We start from the raw sequence: 23,127 nt of genomic DNA, 5'->3' as shown, positions 1-23,127 counted from the left end.
ATTGACAAGCTTTATGGAGATGCTGATTTCATTTTCCAGCACGACTTGGCACCTGCCCACACTGCCAGAAGTAACAGAACCTGGTTTAATGACCATGGTATCACTTGATTGGTCAGCAAACTTGACTGACCTGAACCCATAGACTCTATGAGTATTGTCAAGAGGAAGATGAGAGACACCAGACCCAACAGTGCAGACGAGCTGGGTTAAGAATCTCTTCATACCCTTCATGTGTTGTCATTAAATGTAACTTGGAAACAAGTAGTTTGTTCTGCATCTTTATTTAATCTTTCCCTACTATATAGTATCATTTTATGCATGTGTAGTGCACAATGATTAAACCTCAAGGACTTGGTTGTGAAAGGCTACAGTACAACTACATGATAGTCAACATGACTATTCAAATATGTACACGTTATTTTAGTCTCTGCTATGAAAAGAGTGTAAAGGGTGACACAATAAAGGTAACGCTTTTGTCTACACCGCGCTGTCTTGGTCTTGCACCTAGCATCTTGGATTTCATAATGGTTGGGTGTGATGCATGGGGATGTATTGCATGCTCCAAATAGGGAGTCGTGATGTAGGCTACGGCTTCCCAGCTGATAGTGAGAGGAGAAAGAGGTGGTTTGCTAAAGTCAACTGGAGCAAACTCAATATAACTCAATAACGACCACAATTAAAAGCATAGTAATGACAAAAATACTGTGGTTTAAATATAAGACAGCCCACTCCATCACATTTTCCCTCATCCAGAAATCTCTCATCCAGTGGTCTCCCATCCAGCGCTCCTTCAACTAGTGGTCTCCCATCCAGCGCTCCTTCGTCCAGTGGTCTGACATCCACCTCCAAGGCACTGGGCCTCCTTTTCAGCTCACATCAACATCAGTAGCAATGCCAGACTGCAAGGGCCATAGACACACACACATAAACAGACAGTAAGCTGTAATGATAATCACATGATGGACTGAATGTTACAATGGTCTCTAACTCATAGTTTGCTTAGTAAACATTCACTTTATGAATAGATTAACCATGTTGTACTATGTTCTTTGATGGTTCCTTGACACTGTATAATATCATCCAATTTCTTACTGTACCAACCCCCAGACTATGGTGCAAATAAGCGACCACAGTTACGGATTAATAATTAAATACAGCTTTCCTCTCACACAAACTTGTTTGTAGGCATTAGTTTCTCAATAAATATAAATAGTGCACTAAATTAGCTAGCTACACTGATCATTACATAAACAGGTCATCACTCACTTCGTAGCACATTGTTTTTGCTACGTTCTGGCTTCTACATGTCTAGCTAGCATCAAAAAATCTCGGCACTTTAAGATACTGAAATGTTAACTGTACTAGATGCCAGAAAATGGGCCAAGAACTTCCACATTCTTACCTTGGCACAACTCCATCATACAGTACAGTACAACTGTTCCTCAACGACGATGCTGCTGTGTTTGAAACTGATGCTAGCTCGCTCTAGTTCTAACTAGCCTACAGTACAGTACAGTACAGTACCATGAACGTAAAGGCAATTGACGCAACTCTTTCTCTTTATGACTCTGCAGGCAGCTAAATGGTACAAATTGGTATCCAGAGCCTCAACGCGAAAAAGTTAAACATCTTGACTAGCACTTTTTTTTAGCAAGGTTAGCTAGCCAAAACTCTCATATCTCGCTATCTATTGCGTGTGTGCAGTCTTTTGTTTACTAAGGTAGTCATAGCAAACCCAGGCATGGAAAGTCCATCTTCGCACTCTGATACCGATCAACCAATGGGGTTAAGGTGACACCGTGACATACATTGATTGACAGCTTACCTCATTAGCTTAAGGACAAGGAAATACAGAAATAAATGTACACAGAAATAAATAAATACAGAAATAAATGTACACAGAAATAAAAATACAAAAATAAATAAATACAGAAATAAAAGGCCATGTAAATAAATAAATACGTAATTAAGATGTTTTCATACATTTATTTTTATATATTTTTTTTTATTTATGTATAAATACATTTATTTATACATTTATTTATTTATTTTTAATTTTGGCAGGTTTGGTCCTCCATAGCCAGTAGCCTACTGTGCGCAACAGTCTTACTCATAGAGTTAATATAACTAGAGGAAGCAACTTTTGTCTTCCAAGATGGCGTCCCCATTCATTTCTATGAAAAGTGCTCAGTCAGAGAATGTCTGACTAGTCTGACATAGGTCAGCAACCTATGGGTGCTGACCTACTATCCACTCTAGTTCCATATGAGGGCGCTAACGGTCGAGTGCAGAATGAATGGAGGTCTATGGAGCTATACCCCTCAAAATCCACTTTTCTCAGGATATAATTTTTTGTCTAGTAATTTGAATTCTGAATTCGAAAGGGGAGGAAAAAAAATACACACCGCTGGGTGATAGATTTTTTAAAAGTCACCTGTCTGTTCTAAAAAGCCTTTTAAAATGTCATTGACGTCATACATACTGCTACTCTACAATCAGCAAAGCATACCATGCGGTCCCCCGAGCAGCACTGGGTCACTCTGACCACGCCATGGTCCACCTGATTCCTGCATACAGGCAGAAGCTAAAGCGCTGTAAGCCTGCTGTGAGGACATCAAAACAGTGGACCAGTGAAGCTATGGAGGATCTGCGGGCGTGCTTGGACTGCACTGACTGGGACATGTTCACGACTGCTACCAATAGTCTGGATGAGCTCACAGAGGCTGTGACATCATACATCAGCTTCTGTGAGGACTGCTGTATACCAACACGCACCAGGGTAAGCTACAACAACGACAAACCTTGGTTTACAGCTAAACTCAGAAGGTTGAGGTCAGAGAAAGAGGCTGCGTTTAGGAGTGGGGACAAAGACAGTTTCAAGGAGTCGAAGAACAGGTTTAGCAAGGCGGTGAGGGAGGCTAAATGACTGTACTCAGAGAGACTAAAACACCAATTCTCTGCAAACGACTCAGCTTCTGTCTGGAGAGGGCTCAGGCAGATTACCAACTACAAGCCCAGAGCCCCCCACTCCACTAACGACTCCCGCCTGGCCAACGACCTGAATGAGTTCTACTGCAGATTTGAAAGACAATTGGACAGTCCTGAACTACCCCTTCCCACCCAGGAGGCCTCCCACCTCCCCCCTCTACAGTGACGACTCTCTCCATTCAGGAGGGTGAAGTTAACAGACTTTTCAAGAGGCAGAATCCCCGCAAAGCAGCTGGGCCGGACTCTGTCTCTCCAGCCACCCTCAAGCACTGCGCTGACCAGCTGTCTCCGGTGTTTACCTACATCTTTAACACCTCCCTTGAGACATGCCATGTGCCAGCCTGTCTCAAGTCCTCCACCATCATCCCTGTGCCCAAAAAGCCAAGGCCAACAGGACATAATGACTACAAACCCGTCGCCCTGACCTCTGTGGTAATGAAGTCTTTCGAGCCCCTGGTGCTGGCACACCTTAAATCCATCACTGACCCTCTACTGGACCCCCTGCAGTTTGCCTACAGAGCCAACAGGTCTGTGGACGATGCAGTTAACATGGCCCTCCACTTCACCCTACAGCACCTGGACTCCCCTGCATTCTATGCCAGGATCCTGTTTGTGGACTTCAGCTCTGCCTTCAATACCATCATCCCCGCCCTGCTTCAGGACAAGCTCTCCCAGCTGAACGTGCCTGATTCCACCTGCAGGTGGATCCCAGACTTCCTGTCTGACAGGAAGCAGTGCGTTAAGCTGGGAACACAAGTCTCTGACTCCCGGTCCATCAGCACCGGATCACCTCAGGGCTGCGTCCTTTCTCCTCTGCTCTTCTCCCTGTACACCAACAGTTGCACCTCCAGTCATCCGTCCGTCAAACTCCTGAAGTTTGCGGACGACACCACCCTTATTGGGCTCATCTCTGGTGGAGACGAGTCTGATTATAGGTGGGAAGCGGCCAACCTGGTGACCTGGTGCAGCCAGAACAACTTAGAGCTCAATGCTCTTAAGACAGTGGAGATGGTTGTGGACTTCAGGAAGAACACAGCCCCACTCACCCCCATCACCCTGTGTGACTCCCCAGTCAACACTGTGGAGTCCTTCCGCTTCCTGGGCACTATCCTCTCCCACGACCTCAAGTGGGAATTGAACATCAGCTCCCTCATCAAGAAAGCACAACAGAGGATGTACTTCCTTTGGCAGCTGAAGAAGTTCAACCTGCCAAAGACAATGATGGTGCACTTCTACTCAGCCATCATTGAGTCCATCCTCACCTCCTCCATCACCGTCTGGTACGCTGCTGCCACTGCCAAGGACAAGAGCAGGCTGCAGCGTATCATCCGCACTGCTGAGAAGGTGATTGGCTGCAATCTGCCTACCCTCGAGGACCTGCACACCTCGAGGACCCTGAGGCGAGCGAGGAAGATTGTGGCCGACTCCTCCCACCCTGGACACTCTCTGTTTCAGTCACTCCCCTCCGGCAGAAGGCTGCGGTCCATCAGGACCAATACCTCACGCCACAAAAACAGTTTCTTCCCTTCCGCTGTTGGCCTCTTCAACAAGGCCAAGGGACCACACTGACTCTAATGACTTCCTGCTTAAAACACACTGCTTTTTGCACTGCATTACAAAATTGTATCTTGTACATTTGTATTTTTTTGTAATATTTGTATTTTTGTATTTTTATATTGTAATTTACGGCAACTTATATTTTATTGTATATTTAATTCAATTCTAATCCCACTTAGTACTGCTAGTTTATGTACCCTTAGTATAGATAGTCCACATATTTAGATTTTAGGTCCCTATATGTTTATTGTATGCACCTTCCTGCCAAAGCAAATTCCTTGTCTGTGCAAACTTTCATGGCGAATAAATCCCATTCTGATTCTGATTCTGATACACATTGTACGGCCTGAGATACTGCTTGACGGCAAGCTCTGGTTACTTCCACTTTTCTCTCGAGGCATCGACAACACAGCTGATAGGTTAGGCTCTCCCTGTCAATACACATGCTAGAAAGAGTTTTGGTTTGCTAATGTTGTTGCTAATGTTTCTAATGCTCTGACATTCTGGTTCTGCTTCGGATGCCATCAAGCGGGATCTCTGGTCGTAGTCAGTCCTTCACTAACCAATCAGCATTCGTTAGCAGAATGCTAGCGTGTTATGGGCAATAACGACTTACCCTGTAAGAAATCGAAAAGTACTCGTTCATTCAACTTTCGACCTGTAATCCATGTTGAACATGCAAAAACTACAATCAAATCTGAGATTTCTCAACGACAATCAGGTGAAAGACACAAATTTAGCCGTTTAGCTCCATAGACTCCCATTCATTCTGCACTCGACCGCGATCACTCCCAGTGGAACTCTGGTGGAACTGCAACAAAATTCGGTACAATGGGGCTTAATAGGGAGTGGCCAGGCTCTCCTTAAACAGGCTCTGGCTCAGTGGCGCAGTGAGGCAAGCGAGAGCGCGAAACCGGACCGCGCCATCTTTCCACTTCCGACTCTTCCGGTCTAGCTTTAAACAGTGGCTCTTTTTTTCCCTAGCTCCGAGACCTCGTGCACGCTTGCAACTAGCTGTACACCTCATACTTTGCGACAACCAGTTTCGAGCATAGATTTATATGGTTGCGAGCGTGTGAGCTAAGGCATTGCAGTGGCAGAATGGGGTACAAGTCCTATAAGAATCAGAGACATGATGCAAACTTTACGTAAATGTACGCTGTCATTGTATAGTATTCCTTTCACTTGGTTGTTAGAAATAGGCTATAAGGCTAAATATAGGGCTATTCTAGATGGAACTCATCACATATGTTGCGTTTTTTTCTTGTGATTTGAGTATGATTTCCAATGCATTGTATCGGATTAAATAAACTGTTAACATGAACAACTAGCTCCGTCGTTGTTCTCGCCAGGCAAAGAAAGCTCAATAGTTATTTTGGTAACAGAAATCTTCCATAATGCAGGCTTACCATAGCTTACTGTCAACTGTATTTTCAAACGAAATGCCACGAAATTCACACTGCCTGCAATTTACATATCAGTGTAGAAATGTGGCCTGTGTTTTATATGTTCTACAAAACCAAACGCATATTAATGGATATAACGTGATCTAACAAGACTTGGAAATAATGTAATAAATAAAAGCTTGAGAAGTGTGTCTAAAATATACTTTATTTAACATTTGCCTTTGAAAGGGGCATATTAACAGAACTAGGCCTATATACAAGACGTTTCCATCAGATATAAGTGGGGGTGAAACAGTCACTGAGGACCTTCATTGTCCCACAAAAGCAGTCTGGCTTGATGACACGATTAAAAAAAAGAATAATGGGTGTGTTTAACAAAAGCTTCTGAAGGCAAGACTAATCATATTTATATCATTTCTTATTGTGGTTATCAGTTAAAGTATTAATCTTCGTCTTTGTTCCAGATAGACATGTCAACAATCTATGCTCATGCTTAACATAATATAATATTTGCCATCATGTCATGAACGTAAAAACGTTATTGACAGAAATATCAAATCTGTTTTAAAATAACGGGAATAAACTATATTAACAACATTTCATGTATGTGTAACAACCATTTGCTAAACTTGCTACAACAGGGCAGGCAACTCAAGCCATTTCTCCCTGTGCTCATTCAATATGGCTCATTCAGCTGTAGGTAAATCGGCTACTGGAATTTTTGCCATGGGGCCCGAAATTCCTGGCGGCGCCCCTGGCAGGGGCAGTAGTAGATGGTTTGGGGATCAGAAATCGATGCATGATAAAAGGTTTTTCTTTGTAGGTACAAACACGCACGCAAAGAACAATCGATGGCTAACAAAGCTAAAAGACTACTGTTAATGTCTTTAACCCGTGTATCTTCTATGAAAACAAATAAAGATTACAATTGAAACAGAAAGTATGAAATTCCAGGGTGTAACATTAAACACCAATGCTACACTTTACTATTCGTCAAAGCCCTCCACAAAAGACCGATATACAATAACTTCGAGAACAAGTGAGTGACTGGCAAGAGATTCGAGGTTGATTTCACTTTTATCGGTAAACGTGGATGCGGAGCTCTAACCTACGTTGCCCATTATCAGCCAGACAATCACTGGAGAATCTTTTAAAAAGATTGGTAGAAAACTAGAGCACTAACAGACTTTTTCATAGATTCAACATGTAACCATTTTGGCTGAAGTCAGAAGGAGCTTGAAATCTACCCCCCCCCCCCCTGGATCCGGCCCTGGCACTGATGGGCAAAGGATGTAAAGGTCGTCCCGCGATCCTGCTAGTGCTGTCACTTGAGAATCCTATTTGGTGTGCAACGCGTTCCAAGTTTTCAAGAACAAGTGGGTCTAACTCTGTGTCCATTTCAGCAGCTACAAGTCCTATATTTGCCATTATAGCCTCTACACGGAACAGTAGGAAGTCGGGACATACATTTTCGTTTTCAACAAGATCGGCCAGCCTGGCCAAGTCTCTGGCAATTGCCCTTTTTATGTCGTCCATGACAGCAAGGTTGGATGTAAGGCTAACATAATTGAATACAACGCGTTGAAAACGATTAGCCAATGGTGTGTCAAATACCGCCTACCTATTTTTGATTGACACATCTCATTAACATATTGAGATGAAGAAATACAGGAATGAATGAATAAATGAATAAATAAATACACAAATAAATGAATACACATTTAGTAATTTACATTTAGCAGACACTCTTATCCAGAGCGACTTATAGTAAGTACAGGGACATTCCCCCGAGGCAAGTAGGGTGAAGTGCCTTGCCCAAGGACACAACGTCACCTGGCACGGCAGGGAATCGAACCAGCGACCTTCTGATTACTAGCCCGATTCTCTAACCGCTCAGCCACCTGACTGATAAATGTAAATTATGATTAACTATTGATTGACAATTGTGCATTAATTAATACAAGTATTCATTTATTTCTGTCTAAATGCATGGATGTGGACATTTATTTATTCATTCATTTATTTGTAAATATGGCAGGTTTGGTCCTCCATAGCCTTCAAGGAAGTTAACGCTTGTCAATGGAGCAATCCCAGACCCTCTGTACAAATGAAATGTACGAGGGTCTGGGGCCCGTTCTCCGTACGTCGCTAACTCAGTTAGCTGGATTTGATTGTTGGCGATTTGTCATTATCTTGGATTGTTTTGTTCTTCGAAGCTCATCCTGGACTTGCTGTCATAGCAACAGGTCCGTAAGCTTAAACCTGCTAGGGAGCAGGTTTATTTTATGTAAACACGAATAGATTGAGGCTTTACAAGCAGAGGTGATACAGGAAGTCTGTCACAGACATGTCTTGTCCGTTTTTACTACAGGAACCTGTTGCAGAAGGTGCAAGAATAATTAGCAGAATTTAACATGAAACCAAATTAATTGCTCATTGCGTGATAGATAGGCTCCTTAAGCACAGCGCGATATGCTAGCCTATACTTTTTGAGGGTGTCATTTACATAATACATTTGTTGAAACCACATCATATGACATTAAACATGATAAATGAAAATATGAAAGTATGAAAATAAAAAAAACATAGGCCTAGCTTACTGTAATAAGCGATAAAACACGTCACTCCTCTACATTTAATTTGGTCTGCTACTTTTTGCCAGCCCTCTTTCTTGGATTTTGCAGACTTTGAGGTGTTCCCTGGCGTTCTGATAAAATCTTCAAATTCGGAGTAACCTTCGAGCAAGCTGTTGCTCTATTGGCTCTGTTGCGGAAAAAACAGGGCGCTCATTTTGGCCACGGTGAGCAGCAATAGACTTATGTGAGCAGCCAATAGCAGCGTTGCTGATCAAGGTTTCTACTATCGATACATACCCCCTTTTAGACCAACGTATAACTCAATCCAGCTATACTAATCATAAACAACAAGTGTGTTCGAAGAACCGAATTAGCCAGATCATGATAAGCAAGATGATGTCATCTTGGATGTGCGACGTACGGAGAACGGTCCCCTGGTTAGGACCAGGCTATTTGTTTTCGACCTGTCTGAGTAACCCACCCTACGCGCAGGCTAACTGCATTAAAATCGCATGCCTTTGAACCTATACATTAGTATGAAGAGCCATGTGAAATACTTTTAACCTGCTACACAAAATACATTTCCTTTGGTAATCATAGCTGGGGTATATTTCCTCAGAATGCGATGTCGTGGAGCAAGAATGTTGTTTGAACGACGAATTTTAAGAATTTTGTGTTGAAAATAGCATCTGATATTTACACAAATAACGACATTCTTCTCTTGAATTCTATAACAAAGAAAGTATAATGTCAGACTTCTGTCTCCCTTTTGTTTGGTTGCGATATCAAGACGAAATCCTTCACTCTTAGATTCTGAGTGGTTCGCGCGCGCTCCTGCGAGGGGCTGCCTATCCAGAGAGTCATGCATCAGGTGGCACAACACCGGAAGCAGAAGATTTAGCTAGCTAAATGAAATAAATATCCTCTTCATTGGCGAGGGTTAGGCTTGGGATCCTGTAGCCGGATGCTGAGTGTTTCGTGCCTGAACAAATAACTGTTAAGACACATGAAGAAGGTGGCAAGCAAAACGTGAATGGTTAGAGGCATTTTGGCAATTCTTTATTAATGTCTGGCGGGTAAGTAAATGAGTAAACCACGGCAGCAAGCTAGTTGGTATGTTATGCGCGTGCATGAAACGTTCGACTAAAATATTTTCGCACGTAGCTAAACGTAATTAAAAAATTCAGTGTTATCATAGTTTACATTTAGTCATTGAACAGAAGCTCTTATCCAGAGCGACTTACAGTAAGTACTGGGACATTCCCCGGAGGTAAGTAGGGTGAAGTGCCTTGCCCAAGGACACAACGTAATTTTGCACGGCCGGACGTCGAACCGGCAACCTTCTGATTAATATCCTGATTTCCTAATCGCTCAGCCACCCGACTCCCATAGTTGAGTGTCATGTCAACTGTTGCCTATGTTCAATTACATTTTCCCTTGGTTTGAGATGATGTTATGAACTCTATCTTGGCTATGAAGTTTCAGAGCTGGGTTGTTTTTTAATTTATTTTGTATCGTATTTGCTTGTTTAATATCTTACATGATTTGTATCTGGTAGGTAGGTGGTTAATTAGTGTAGGCCTACATTGAGATGTCATAACCAACTGCAGTCTGAATAAAGCTAGCTGTAGTAAGAGTACAGCCTACAGCAATTTAAACCTTTCCAGGCTTTGGGTGTTTTTTCAAACTTGTCTGGGTAGATTAACTATTAGAATAACTATCTATTTGACTGTAACAAGTGTCCTACAAGTGTTATTCTCAGTTAAGCAATTTGGCGGACTCTGCATTTTACAATATGGCCAGTTAATTCAGTTGTTGCTTATTCCTCTTTGCTATCCAGACATGACTCTTAGTATGTCCCCGGCCGCAGTGTGCCAGTGTTTCACACTGGTGTCACTGTGTACGTCCATAGCTGACCCTAACTGGATCCAGGTCAGAAACAGCTCTGACCCTAGTGGTAAACGGCTCATCTATGGAGTGGCCTTTACTCTACATGCTGGCCAGAACCTCACAGACACAGGTAGGAATGTGTGCAGGAAGACCACGTTATAGGTGGCACGCCAACATTTGGCATTTATTTAATAACATATACTGTATTGTGCTTTATGTGGTTATTTATATGTATATATTTTTTTAAATAGTGTTTGTTTTTTTTGTGTTAGAGCGAGTGAGTTAATAATCGTTTTGTTAATGCGTGACTTTAGATCTGTGTATGCTTGCCAGAGCCATAATGTGCCCATAATCTGTATCTTGTCTCCCGCAGGTCCCCTGGGTGGCATGAACAGTTGGGGGATGTGGCTACTCTATGTCCTGGCTGCTCTGTGCTACAGCACCGTCCTAATTTCCAGCTCCTCCTTCCTGCTGGACTTCATAGGGGGAGGAATGTCCCACCCACGGCTGGTGGTGTCCCTCCACATCACAACAGGTATCCCCTGAACTCCTGTTTTACCTGAACATGCTCTGATTATACTCTGATTATGAGGAGGTGATAATCAAAAGACTTTTAAGAAGCATCCTTTAGATGGCATAAAATTAGGGCTGCAACAACGAATCGATTAAAATCGATTATTAAAAGCGTTGGCAACGAATTTCATTATCGATTTGTTGTGTCGTGCAATTATTACGCCACTCAATATGTCGCGGAGATGTTTGAGTATTAAAAAAAAAAGTTTAGTTGAGCGCAGAGCGGAGGCAGAGGAAAGGCCATCGGAGAGACGTTGTTGAGTAACGTTCTGAAACACATGGCGGAGACAGAGAAATCAGTACGACCCAAGGTGTGGGAGCATTTCACACTAAATACATCGAAACAGTGTGTTAATTGACCGAGGTGAAGTTAGTTTCATATTCGACATTCGTCTCACATTCGGAAGACGCTACTTTGCAGCATCACGTTAGGGACCGAGTGAAAACCCATACCATTTTGAAAAATGTAGACTTTTATAATATTTTTAGGAATATAAAACCTCAAACAGACACCAGAGTATCTTAACAATGTCTGGTATACTTCCACAGCCTTTACTTTTTCAATTAAGTTTCAAATAAAATGATAGAAAATCACTAATCTTTGAAAATAGCTTAATCCTCGCAAATCTTAAATATACACCAGATTGTTCTAATAAAGTCTGGCCTACTTCCACAACCTTTCAATTTTCAATAAAGTTTTAAACAAAACTCAAATAAATTGCTCATCTTGGAAAATAGCATTACATCCACACTAATATTAATAACTTTTTCAAAATGGTGTGCTTGTTTGTGCACATTCTGAAGATGTTTTGCACTGTGAATTTGCACTGTCAGTTCTGTTTTTGAATAAATTGTTGGAAGTTAATGCTTTTTTGTTTTTTTATCCGATTCATCGATTAATCGAAAAAAGAATCAACAGATTAATCGATTATTAAAATAATAGTTAGTTGCAGCCCTACATAAAATATGCCGTACTTTAACCATGTAGGTTGGTCGGTTGAGCACGTTGTAGGTTGGTTGGTTGAGCTCTCCCTCCCATTCTCTGGGAGTCAATAATGTGTTCCATTTTCTCTTTTCCTCTCTCTCTCTATTAAGTGTCTCTCCTCCTATGTGCTCTCGGAGTGTGTGGGGCCTGCTTGTACATCATCCATCATAACCTGCAAGAGGGCAGGCTGGGGCTGCTGTTGTTATGGGACTGGGGGCCCAGGTGGGGACCAGGCTTAGGCCACCCCACCAGGGATAGAGGTAGAGGGGATGGGGAAGGGGCAGCAACAGGCATGCAGCCATATCCAGGGGAGAGCTTCTACATTGCAGGGCTGGGCCTGCTCTTCTCGGGCATGGCCTCAATCATCAGTATCAAAGGCCTGGGCAACATGCAGCTTGACCACACCCACAGGGGATACACGGCGGTGGAGGAGGAGGAACACTGCAACACAGAGCCCCTCACACCCAGAGAACCTGCTCAGGGGGCAGAGATAGGAGAGGAGTGGAGGGAGGTGTTCCCAGAGTGACATCGTTTGGAATGGCCTCCAACAGCACAAGGGTGACAATTAGCCTCATGGTTGGTGTCTTACCATCAGGTGTGCTGGTGACCACTGGAGTTTTAGTGTCAGGGGCGTAAGTTACTATAGGATGTTGACCATTGCACTGAAAATGAAGGCTGCTGTAAGAGCAGTGTAGATCTCCACTAGTTTTATTTTGGTCACTTACCCCCATTTTCCTCAAGCGCAATCCAGCCCCAATCTGGAGAAAACACCCCCAAAACATTTTGTTTTAAAGCTTTTATTCGTCTGCCTATTACTTTGAATGATGGGAATCTGGGATTTAAATACAATAGGGAAATGTAATCCTATTTACCCACAGTTTTTTTAAGGTTTTGATCACGTTTTTACTGTAGTTATTAAGAATGTTTAGAGGAAAGATGAAAGTACCTATTGTATTGGAATTTGTAAAGAAGTGACCTAGATGAAAATAAGTGCACCTGTTAAAAAAACATACAGAAACAGATTATTTACTTTCTGAATTTAAAAATCGATTGTTTGAGGATTAGGTGTACATTGATGTTTGAAAGTTTGTGTGTAACCATGAAAATAGCCCACGTGATGTTATAACCTTTTTTCATGGTTTCAATTTAGAAAATATCCCTGCACTGAGTTCAGCCCAAAAGGAAATGTTTCAGTTTCGTCTTCACAGGTGGTTTTGTGAAAATGACAGTGAAACTACAGTATTTGCACAGTCTTCCAGTGTGGCACTTTTCATTTACCCTCTGGAAGACAGAAATAACTTGTTTTAAATTGAAGATTACCTGTGTTTTAGCTAAGCTTTAAATCTTTTTGGAGAAAATGTATATGGTCTACTTTAGCTTTTTAGTTTTTATGTTTTTATTTTGCTGTTATCGCTGCTAGCGTTACTTCATATTCATTGAGTGGTACTTCATATGTTATAGAATGTATGCAAATTAGGAGCGGTTGAATGTGACACTTTATACGGTTTATGATTAAATATGTTTCACATGTCCGATTTCATAAGATTAATACAGATGCTACATACATATTGTGTCAGTGTGCTTCCTAGTTTAATTAAACATCCATGTCTAATTAAATAGCACAAACTATCTAAAACCCAACTGTTCATACTGTATACTTGATGGAAACCAGTGAAACAAGCCTTACAGATAGTGGCATGGTGTGTTTTCTTTCAAAAAATAAATAAATCAGAATCCACTCATCTTCTCACACTGTTAAGGTACAAATGAAGGAGCTCACCTATCAAAGTAGATCATTGGTATTGGTAAATTGACTGATAACAACTCTAGGCTTTATTGCTTTTTCCTAGTCTTAAAGCTGGAGTTTTTCATGTGAAGACAGGGTCTGTAAGAAACCCTTGGTCCAAGCATTACTACTCTTGTGTCCACGTTTCCCATTTGAAATGTAAAATATTTAGTTCATTGTCTTTCTGTGTGATTATTTATTCATTAAACTGTAGTGTTAGTGTGGAATACCGCAAATATAAATTTTTGAGATGTTCTGAGGTGTTCACACCAGGGGCCTATACTATGAAGCAGGATTTGGGGTTAGCAAGGTAACTTCAGGTTTAACCCTGTGTTTTCAGTATTACGACGGTATCATCTCTGGAGCAGGTTATGTTCAAGATAACAGACCAACACGTATGATGAAAGCGCCACCTACTGACCCATCAATTCTATTGGAAAATTGCATTGTTTCTAGAAGAACCCATGACCTCAGGTGCGCAGATAGTTTGAATCCAATAAAATGCTTTCGCATACTTCATGTTGCAAAGGAACTTGTGTATTAACTGCTAATACATTTATTTACAAGTATCACCAGAAAACACAACAAAACTACAATCATTGCAGAGCCCCGTTGGATTGAGAAAGATGGAAAAGGTCTTGTTTTTTGCCTTGAAAAACAAATTTAAAAAAATTGTAATAAGCTTGAGATATTAAGGATGTTATAATTGAAGATCAAACAGAACAAGTTTGGTGTGAATCCATCAAAGATTTGCTGAGATACGACCCAACTTCCTGTTTGCTGGCTTAACGGCACATTTTGATTGGCCGTACCGGGCAAACGGTTTTGAAAATCCAAAAAACATATTATGGCGTTTGTGAGGCTTGGTCTGAAGATGATCTCTGACAAATTTGGTGAAGATTGGAAAACATTTGTAGGAGGAGTACAGAAAAAACTTTTTTTCAGTAATTCAAAATGGCGGCCGCATCAATTCGGCTGTTATCACAAGTTATCATGTGTCACACACGGGATGTCCCAAGATATCATGAGACAAAGGAATCCCTTAATAAAAGGCAAACGAATCAACAGTTATTGGCCCAAACACATTTTTGCATCCTGCGGCCACGCCCAGTGATCACATGACACCAAATTGTTTGGACATCCTCAGATGAGGGTTCCGAGTCATCATACCAAGTTTGGTGTTGATTTCTCAAGGATTGGCTGAGATATGACCCAACTTCCTGTTTGGTGTATTTGCTGCCGATTTTGATTGGCTGTACCGGACAAACGGTTTTGAAAATCAAAAATCTTTGGATAAATTCTGTGAGGGTTGCTCTGACGATGATGTGTGCCAATTCTGGGGAAGATTAAAGAAGAATTGTAGGAGGAGTAGGCTTTCAAAGGTTTTCGATAAAACCGGAAATGGCGGAAAATATATATAACCGGAAATTGACGTCATAGGGTGTGTTGAACTCGTCTTGACCCAGGGAATCCAATGGTACCTCATTTTTGAAAATCGGTCATACGGTTCAAAAGTTACGTGTGTAAACACAAGTCCAACTTTGACCCGTTGGTGGCGCTAGAGTGCTCCAATGGGAGACATGAAACTTGGTGAATATAAAGAGGGGACTGTGCTTAATGAGTGTGCCAAATTTCACAACTTTTTACCATACGGTTCTAGGGGCTGCCATAGACTCCAATGGCAGAAGAAGTGTAACTAGAGAGGGTACAATTTCTGGGGAAATTGTAGGGTGTGCTTGCTTGCGTCGGTTGCACAGGGGTCCGTTTTTGGATGACATTTTTACAACTGATATTTCTGTATATTTTATATAAAAATGCATACTTATTATTCATAAAGATTACATAGATTTAAAATATTTTTTTTGCTGCTCATTTACAACTGAAAATACGAGTGAAGTGTAGAATGAAATAGATGTCTTCTCATTTCCCCTGCAAGAGGCAGCCTCATCGTTGAATCAAAACGAATAAATTTGGCAGACCGGTGTAAAAATTGACCTAATCTCTATGACTTAAACATCATTTTAAGTTTTTCCCTTCTCGTGATATTTTCAGGCATGTAGCCTACTCATTGCATTCATTCATGAATAAAGAACCCCCTTTGAAGATTATTCTACGACGTTACCCGGCAGTAGAAGATGGAATCGCGATTCAAACAGTACCATCTGCTAACTGAATATGCCCCCAAAATAAGCTTGACATTTATTTAGTGGAAAATCGCTCATTCATAAAAAGCTCACTGGTAGCGATCATTGTCAGTAACAACGCAAAATGCGATATAGCCCTGTGTGGAGAAGCTGCCCCGGTAAATTCTACTACTACGGTACAGTACTAGACTACTGCTGTGTTCGTCTTGGTAGCGATTGCGTTGGTTGAATTCGATTTAACGTTCCGTTGTACGGTTTAGGCTGAAATTAATTATTCTCATGAACAGATTGACAAAGTTAAGGCTGTGGCAATGAAGTTCAGGTTAGTAGTTAGATAGACTTTTGATTTAAGTAAGGGGAGAGCCGAACATGTTCTGTCGCCGTTTGACTTCCTAAACAGCTGTGTAAGTTAGATGTTTTTGTCGTGTGTCTCGCGTAAGCTACAGCGTTGCAGTGAGCTACACTGGTTTGAAACCACAGGTAATGGTAATTTCACCAACAAATCGTTTACTAATGTCAGAATAAATCCTACAACGAAAATGTATATGTGAGGAATGTTTATTTTAACGATTGAAAACAGATAACGCTACATCATAGACCACTGTAGTATGTGTTGCCCGGGCAACACAGGCTAATGTCATGATGCTAATACTTCAGTGAAATAGTAGACTACTGTTTCCGAAAGTAGATGTACTTCCTTAATAATATCAGCTTATACTGTACATTACACATCACAATTGTGTGTCATATCACAAAGTAAAATGAGTAAATAGTTATCACCCTGGCCTCTTTGCTTGTGGCGTTTCTGCAGCTGCCTTGCAGTAAAGCTATAGTTAGCCTAGCTATCCCCCAAGTTAACAGATGCGAAACGAATGTTCTGCCAAAGGTAGTCACGCGTGTTTTCGTGACGTAGTGACGTTAGTAACGTCAGTGACTGTGGCTAGCAAATTAGCCACCGTTAGCTTCACTTTTCGCCACAAAAACTTAACTTCAGCCTAAACCATGCAACGGAAGGTAAATTCCAATAGAAGCAACTCAATCGCTACCAAGACGAAACTTTTGACACCTACGTTGTCTATGTAGGCCAAATATTGACTGAGTTTTAGGGGGGCAAAAAGAAATAAAAATAACTAGAAAAGGCTGTTCCTGCGAAACAGCAGTGAGAATGCTGAAAACCTGAATGGGGATACCATTACTTTTAATGGGAGAATAATTTGCACAAAAACCTTAATGTCTTAAAAAGTATAAAAGTGAGAAATACCAAAAGTCATAGCCATCATCTCCTGAAGGAGCTGAACGTTTTGATACAAAAGTTGTAGGAATCGGTTAAAGTATGCAGAACGAGTTAAAGGCCAAAAAACGGCGGAAGAACTAAGAAGTTGATATAATAACTAGAAAAGGCTGTTCCTGCGAAACAGCAGTGAGAATGCTGAAAACCTGAATGGGGATAGCTGACCATGCTAAAAAAGCTGAAAATAGTGAAAATTTAGTAGAAAGTTATACGCTGAAGCTTCAAAGCAACCGAAAGGTATTTTTGAAAGGGGCTGGAGCAGCATTCCAACAATGATTTGAAAGGATTTACCATTACTTTTAAAGGGAGAATAATTTGCACAAAAACCTTAATATTTTAAAAAGTATAATAGTGAGAAATGAGAAAATACCCGCAAGCTGAAATTAATTTCAAAAATGTGTGAGTCACACAAAAGAGGCAGTGTGGAAGCTGAACTGCATCATCTTAACAAAGCTAAGAGCTAAAATAGCCTACAATGTGGGAGAAGCTGAAAGCTGAACTGTTAAACAGAAGAAGAAGTAGGCTAGCTAGTCGTAACAAGAATATTATCGTTTTAACAGATTAAATTATAGTTGGGATAGTATTAGCAGTAGCAGATGTAGCCTATGCGTTTACTCGGCTTTCTTAGTTGGATTCAATGTGTTGATGGAATGAAACATACAGCAGTAGGGCCGATACAGGAAGACACGGCGACACTTTGTTGCAGAAGGATGATGGTGCAAGTTTTGTCCGTGGAGCATACAACGATTAATAAAAAAGAATCATGTAGACGCGTTTATTGAGTAATCGCATAACTAATTACACATGTAAACGGAGTAATCGTATTATTGGTATAAACCGACAATTTCTAGTAATCGTGTTTCTCATGGTCAAGTAAATGTACCAATCACCTGTGTGAGAGACTGAGTGGTGCGTGTCTGTCGTTACGGTGATGGTGCAGCTATGATTGCTAACGCGGTGAGGGCACAGAATAAGAGAAATGTAGCTAGAATCCACACCTCAAACAAGATAACCTAGACGCAAAACTGTACGTCCAATCCAAAATCTAATGATATTTTCCGAGACCCAAGACTCTGCCGAAACCAGAGATATTCTTTATATGTATGTGTAGTCAGAAATACGACTCTACCTGCAGTTTCAAAAACGTGTTCCTTCTGCTTTCCTGGTGCGTGTTTGTTTGGTTGCCACGGCGATGGAGCAGCTATGATTGCTAACGCGCTGAGGGCAGAGAATAAGAGAAATGTAGCTCGAATCCACACCTCAAACAAGATAACCTAGACGCAAAACTGTACGTCCAATCCAAAATATAAGGATATTTTCCGAGACCCAAGACTCTGCCGAAACCAGAGATATTCTTTATATGTCTGTGCAGTCAGAAATACGACTCTACCTGCAGTTTCAAAAACGTGTTCCTTTTGCTTTCCTGGTGCTTGTTTGTTTGGTTGCCACGGTGATGGCGCAGCTGTGATAGCTAACGAGCTAGGCAGAGAGAAAAACGAACATTTACCTAGCATCCACACCTCAAACAAGTTGACCTAGACGCAAAACTATACGTCCAATCCAAAATATAAGGATATTTTCCGAGACCCAAGACTCTGCCGAAACCAGAGATGTCCTTTATATGTCTGTGCGGTCAGAAATACGACTCTATTGGCAGTTTCAAAATCTTGTTCCTTCTTGCTTTCTCTGACTGATTTTACTCACCTCTCCATTGAAGTTAGTGAGAGAATTTGAAAGGCTGCTCTCGCTTCAAGGCTCATAGCTGAAAATCTGTAAATGTGAGCTCTTTAGTAGTTACATTGGCTGAAAGAGGACAATTTTTCCTACATTTTAAGGTATAACTTGTTTCTGTAAGTTAAACTATATGAACGTTAGAGGAATTTGTTTGACAAATTAGTTGAATATCAGAAAAAGAGCAGCAAGCAGAGTGTGCCACTCTTTCTTGCTGCTCGTTCATAAAAATCAAGAAGGAGCAAACATTTTAATGTATTTCAAACTGTCATAATTCAAAATTGGCTGAACATTTGAAAAAGCTGAATCATTTGGGAATAGCTGAATGTCTTGTGAACATTTTAAAGGTTGAATGGTGTCTCTAGCTGAAAGTAAGCTTAAGTAGTTACGTTTGAAAGAGGAGGAAGCTTTTTAATGATTTGAAAGGATTTACCATTACTTTTAATGGGAGAATAATTTGCACAAAAACCTTAATGTCTTAAAAAGTATAAAAGTGAGAAATACCAAAAGTCATAGCCATCATCTCCTGAAGGAGCTGAACGTTTTGATACAAAAGTTGTAGGAATCGGTTAAAGTATGCAGAACGAGTTAAAGGCCAAAAAACGGCGGAAGAACTAAGAAGTTGATATAACTAGAAACGGCTGTTCCTGCGAAACAGCAGTGAGAATGCTGAAAACCTGAATGGGGATAGCTGACCATGCTAAAAAAGCTGAAAATAGTGAAAATTTAGTAGAAAGTTATAAGCTGAAGCTTCAAAGCAACCGAAAGGTATTTTTGAAAGGGGCTGGAGCAGCATTCCAACAATGATTTGAAAGGATTTACCATTACTTTTAAAGGGAGAATAATTTGCACAAAAACCTTAATATTTTAAAAAGTATAAAAGTGAGAAATGAGAAAATACCTGCAAGCTGAAATGAATTTCAAAAATGTGTGAGTCACACAAAAGAGGCAGTGTGGAAGCTGAACTGCATCATCTTAACAAAGCTAAGAGCTAAAATAGCCTACAATGTGGGAGAAGCTGAAAGCTGAACTGTTAAACAGAAGAAGAAGTAGGCTAGCTAGTCGTAACAAGAATATTATCGTTTTAACAGATGAAATTATAGTTGGGATAGTAATAGCAGTAGCAGATGTAGCCTACCATTGAGTGTGTTTACTCGGCTTTCTTAGTTGGATTCAATGTGTTGATGGAATGGAACATACAGCAGTAGGGCCGATACAGGAAGAGACGGCGACACTTTGTTGCAGAAGGATGATGGTGCAAGTTTTGTCCGTGGAGCATACAACGATTAATAAAAAAGAATCATGTAGACGTGTTTATTGAGTAATCGCATAACTAACTAGAAAAGGCTGTTCCTGCGAAACAGCAGTGAGAATGCTGAAAACCTGAATGGGGATAGCTGACCATGCTAAAAAAGCTGAAAATAGTGAAAATTTAGTAGAAAGTTATAAGCTGAAGCTTCAAAGCAACCGAAAGGTATTTTTGAAAGGGGCTGGAGCAGCATTCCAACAATGATTTGAAAGGATTTACCATTACTTTTAAAGGGAGAATAATTTGCACAAAAACCTTTATATTTTAAAAAGTATAAAAGTGAGAAATGAGAAAATACCCGCAAGCTGAAATGAATTTCAAAAATGTGTGAGTGACACAAAAGAGGCAGTGTGGAAGCTGAACTGCATCATCTGCATCATCTTAACAAAGCTAAGATCTAAAATAGCCTACAATGCGGGAGAAGCTGAAAGCTGAACTGTTAAACAGAAGAAGTAGGCTAGCTAGTCGGAACAAGAATATTATCGTTTTAACAGCTGAAATTATAGTTGGGATAGTAATAGCAGTAGCAGATGTAGCCTACCATTGAGTGCGTTTACTCGGCTTTCTTAGTAGGATTCAATGTGTTGATGGAATGAAACATACAGCAGTAGAGCCGATACAGGAAGACACGGCGACACTTTGTTGCAGAAGGATGATGGTGCAAGTTTTGTCCGTGGAGCATACAACGATTAATAAAAAAGAATCATGTAGACGTGTTTATTGAGTAATTGCATAACTAATTACACATGTAAACGGAGTAATCGTATTATTGGCATAAACCGACAATTGCTAGTAATCGTGTTTCTCATGGTCAAGTAAACGTACCAATCACCTGTGTGAGAGACTGAGTGGTGCGTGTCTGTCGTTACGGTGATGGTGCAGCTATGATTGCTAACGCGCTGAGGGCAGAGAATAAGAGAAATGTAGCTAGAATCCACACCTCAAACAAGATAACCTAGACGCAAAACTGTACGTCCAATCCAAAATATAAGGATATTTTCCGAGACCCAAGACTCTGCCGAAACCAGAGATATTCTTTATATGTCTGTGCAGTCAGAAATACGACTCTACCTGCAGTTTCAAAAACGTGTTCCTTTTGCTTTCCTGGTGCTTGTTTGTTTGGTTGCCAGGTGATGGCGCAGCTGTGATAGCTAACGAGCTAGGCAGAGAGAAAAACGAACATTTACCTAGCATCCACACCTCAAACAAGTTGACCTAGACGCAAAACTATACGTCCAATCCAAAATATAAAGATATTTTCCGAGACACAAGACTCTGCCGAAACCAGAGATGTCCTTTATATGTCTGTGCGGTCAGAAATACGACTCTATCGGCAGTTTCAAAATCTTGTTCCTTCTTGCTTTCTCTGACTGATTTTACTCACCTCTCCATTGAAGTTAGTGAGAGAATTTGAAAGGCTGCTCTCGCTTCAAGGCTCATAGCTGAAAATCTGTAAATGTGAGCTCTTTAGTAGTTACATTGGCTGAAAGAGGACAATTTTTCCTACATTTTAAGGTATAACTTGTTTCTGTAAGTTAAACTATATGAACGTTAGAGGAATTTGTTTGACAAATTAGTTGAATATCAGAAAAAGAGTGTGCCACTCTGCTTGCTGCTCATTCATAAAAATCAAGAAGGAGCAAACATTTTAATGTATTTCAAACTGTCATAATTCAAAATTGGCTGAACATTTGAAAAAGCTGAATCATTTGGGAATAGATGAATGTCTTGTGAACATTTTAAAGGTTGAATGGTGTCTCTAGCTGAAAGTAAGCTGAAGTAGTTACGTTTGAAAGAGGAGGAAGCTTTTTAATGATTTGAAAGGATTTACCATTACTTTTAATGGGAGAATAATTTGCACAAAAACCTTAATGTCTTAAAAAGTATAAAAGTGAGAAATACCAAAAGTCATAGCCATCATCTCCTGAAGGAGCTGAACGTTTTGATACAAAAGTTGTAGGAATCGGTTAAAGTATGCAGAACGAGTTAAAGGCCAAAAAACGGCGGAAGAACTAAGAAGTTGAAAAACAATAGTGAGAATGCTGAACAGCATTCTCACAACTAGAAACGGCTGTTCCTGCGAAACAGCAGTGAGAATGCTGAAAACCTGAATGGGGATAGCTGACCATGCTAAAAAAGCTGAAAATAGTGAAAATTTAGTAGAAAGTTATAAGCTGAAGCTTCAAAGCAACCGAAAGGTATTTTTGAAAGGGACTGGAGCAGCATTCCAACAATGATTTGAAAGGATTTACCATTACTTTTAAAGGGAGAATAATTTGCACAAAAACCTTAATATTTTAAAAAGTATAAAAGTGAGAAATGAGAAAATACCCGCAAGCTGAAATTAATTTCAAAAATGTGTGAGTCACACAAAAGAGGCAGTGTGGAAGCTGAACTGCATCATATTAACAAAGCTAAGAGCTAAAATAGCCTACAATGTGGGAGAAGCTGAAAGCTGAACTGTTAAACAGAAGAAGAAGTAGGCTAGCTAGTCGTAACAAGAATATTATCGTTTTAACAGATTAAATTATAGTTGGGATAGTATTAGCAGTAGCAGATGTAGCCTATGCGTTTACTCGGCTTTCTTAGTTGGATTCAATGTGTTGATGGAATGAAACATACAGCAGTAGGGCCGATACAGGAAGACACGGCGACACTTTGTTGCAGAAGGATGATGGTGCAAGTTTTGTCCGTGGAGCATACAACGATTAATAAAAAAGAATCATGTAGACGTGTTTATTGAGTAATCGCATAACTAACTAGAAAAGGCTGTTCCTGCGAAACAGCAGTGAGAATGCTGAAAACCTGAATGGGGATAGCTGACCATGCTAAAAAAGCGGAAAATTGTGAAAATTTAGTAGAAAGTTATAAGCTGAAGCTTCAAAGCAACC

General features: G+C 40.6%; 1 protein-coding gene and 1 long non-coding RNA gene across 2 annotated transcripts; one reads left to right on the top strand and one right to left on the bottom strand.

Annotated features, from left to right (window-relative positions):
* Positions 1–492: 492 nt before the first annotated feature.
* Positions 493–1,693, bottom strand: LOC134033904 (uncharacterized). The gene is made up of 2 exons (XR_009932180.1): positions 1,403–1,693; positions 493–899 (listed from the first exon to the last, which is right to left on the bottom strand). It is a non-coding gene; the product is annotated as an uncharacterized LOC134033904 (long non-coding RNA).
* Positions 1,694–9,411: 7,718 nt separating this feature from the next.
* Positions 9,412–13,539, top strand: LOC134034115 (uncharacterized). The gene is made up of 4 exons (XM_062478478.1): positions 9,412–9,603; positions 10,368–10,547; positions 10,791–10,952; positions 12,086–13,539. The coding sequence occupies exons 2-4, from the start codon at positions 10,370–10,372 to the stop codon at positions 12,499–12,501; spliced, it is 756 nt and encodes a 251-aa protein (XP_062334462.1). The 5' UTR covers positions 9,412–9,603; positions 10,368–10,369; the 3' UTR covers positions 12,502–13,539.
* The last annotated feature ends 9,588 nt before the right edge of the window (positions 13,540–23,127 follow it).

The sequence above is a fragment of the Osmerus eperlanus genome, chromosome 14, assembly GCF_963692335.1.
Source record: "Osmerus eperlanus chromosome 14, fOsmEpe2.1, whole genome shotgun sequence".
Taxonomy (NCBI): domain Eukaryota; kingdom Metazoa; phylum Chordata; class Actinopteri; order Osmeriformes; family Osmeridae; genus Osmerus; species Osmerus eperlanus.
The sequence above is the reverse complement of the archived record's forward strand: the minus strand, read 5'-3'. Positions and strand labels throughout refer to the sequence as shown.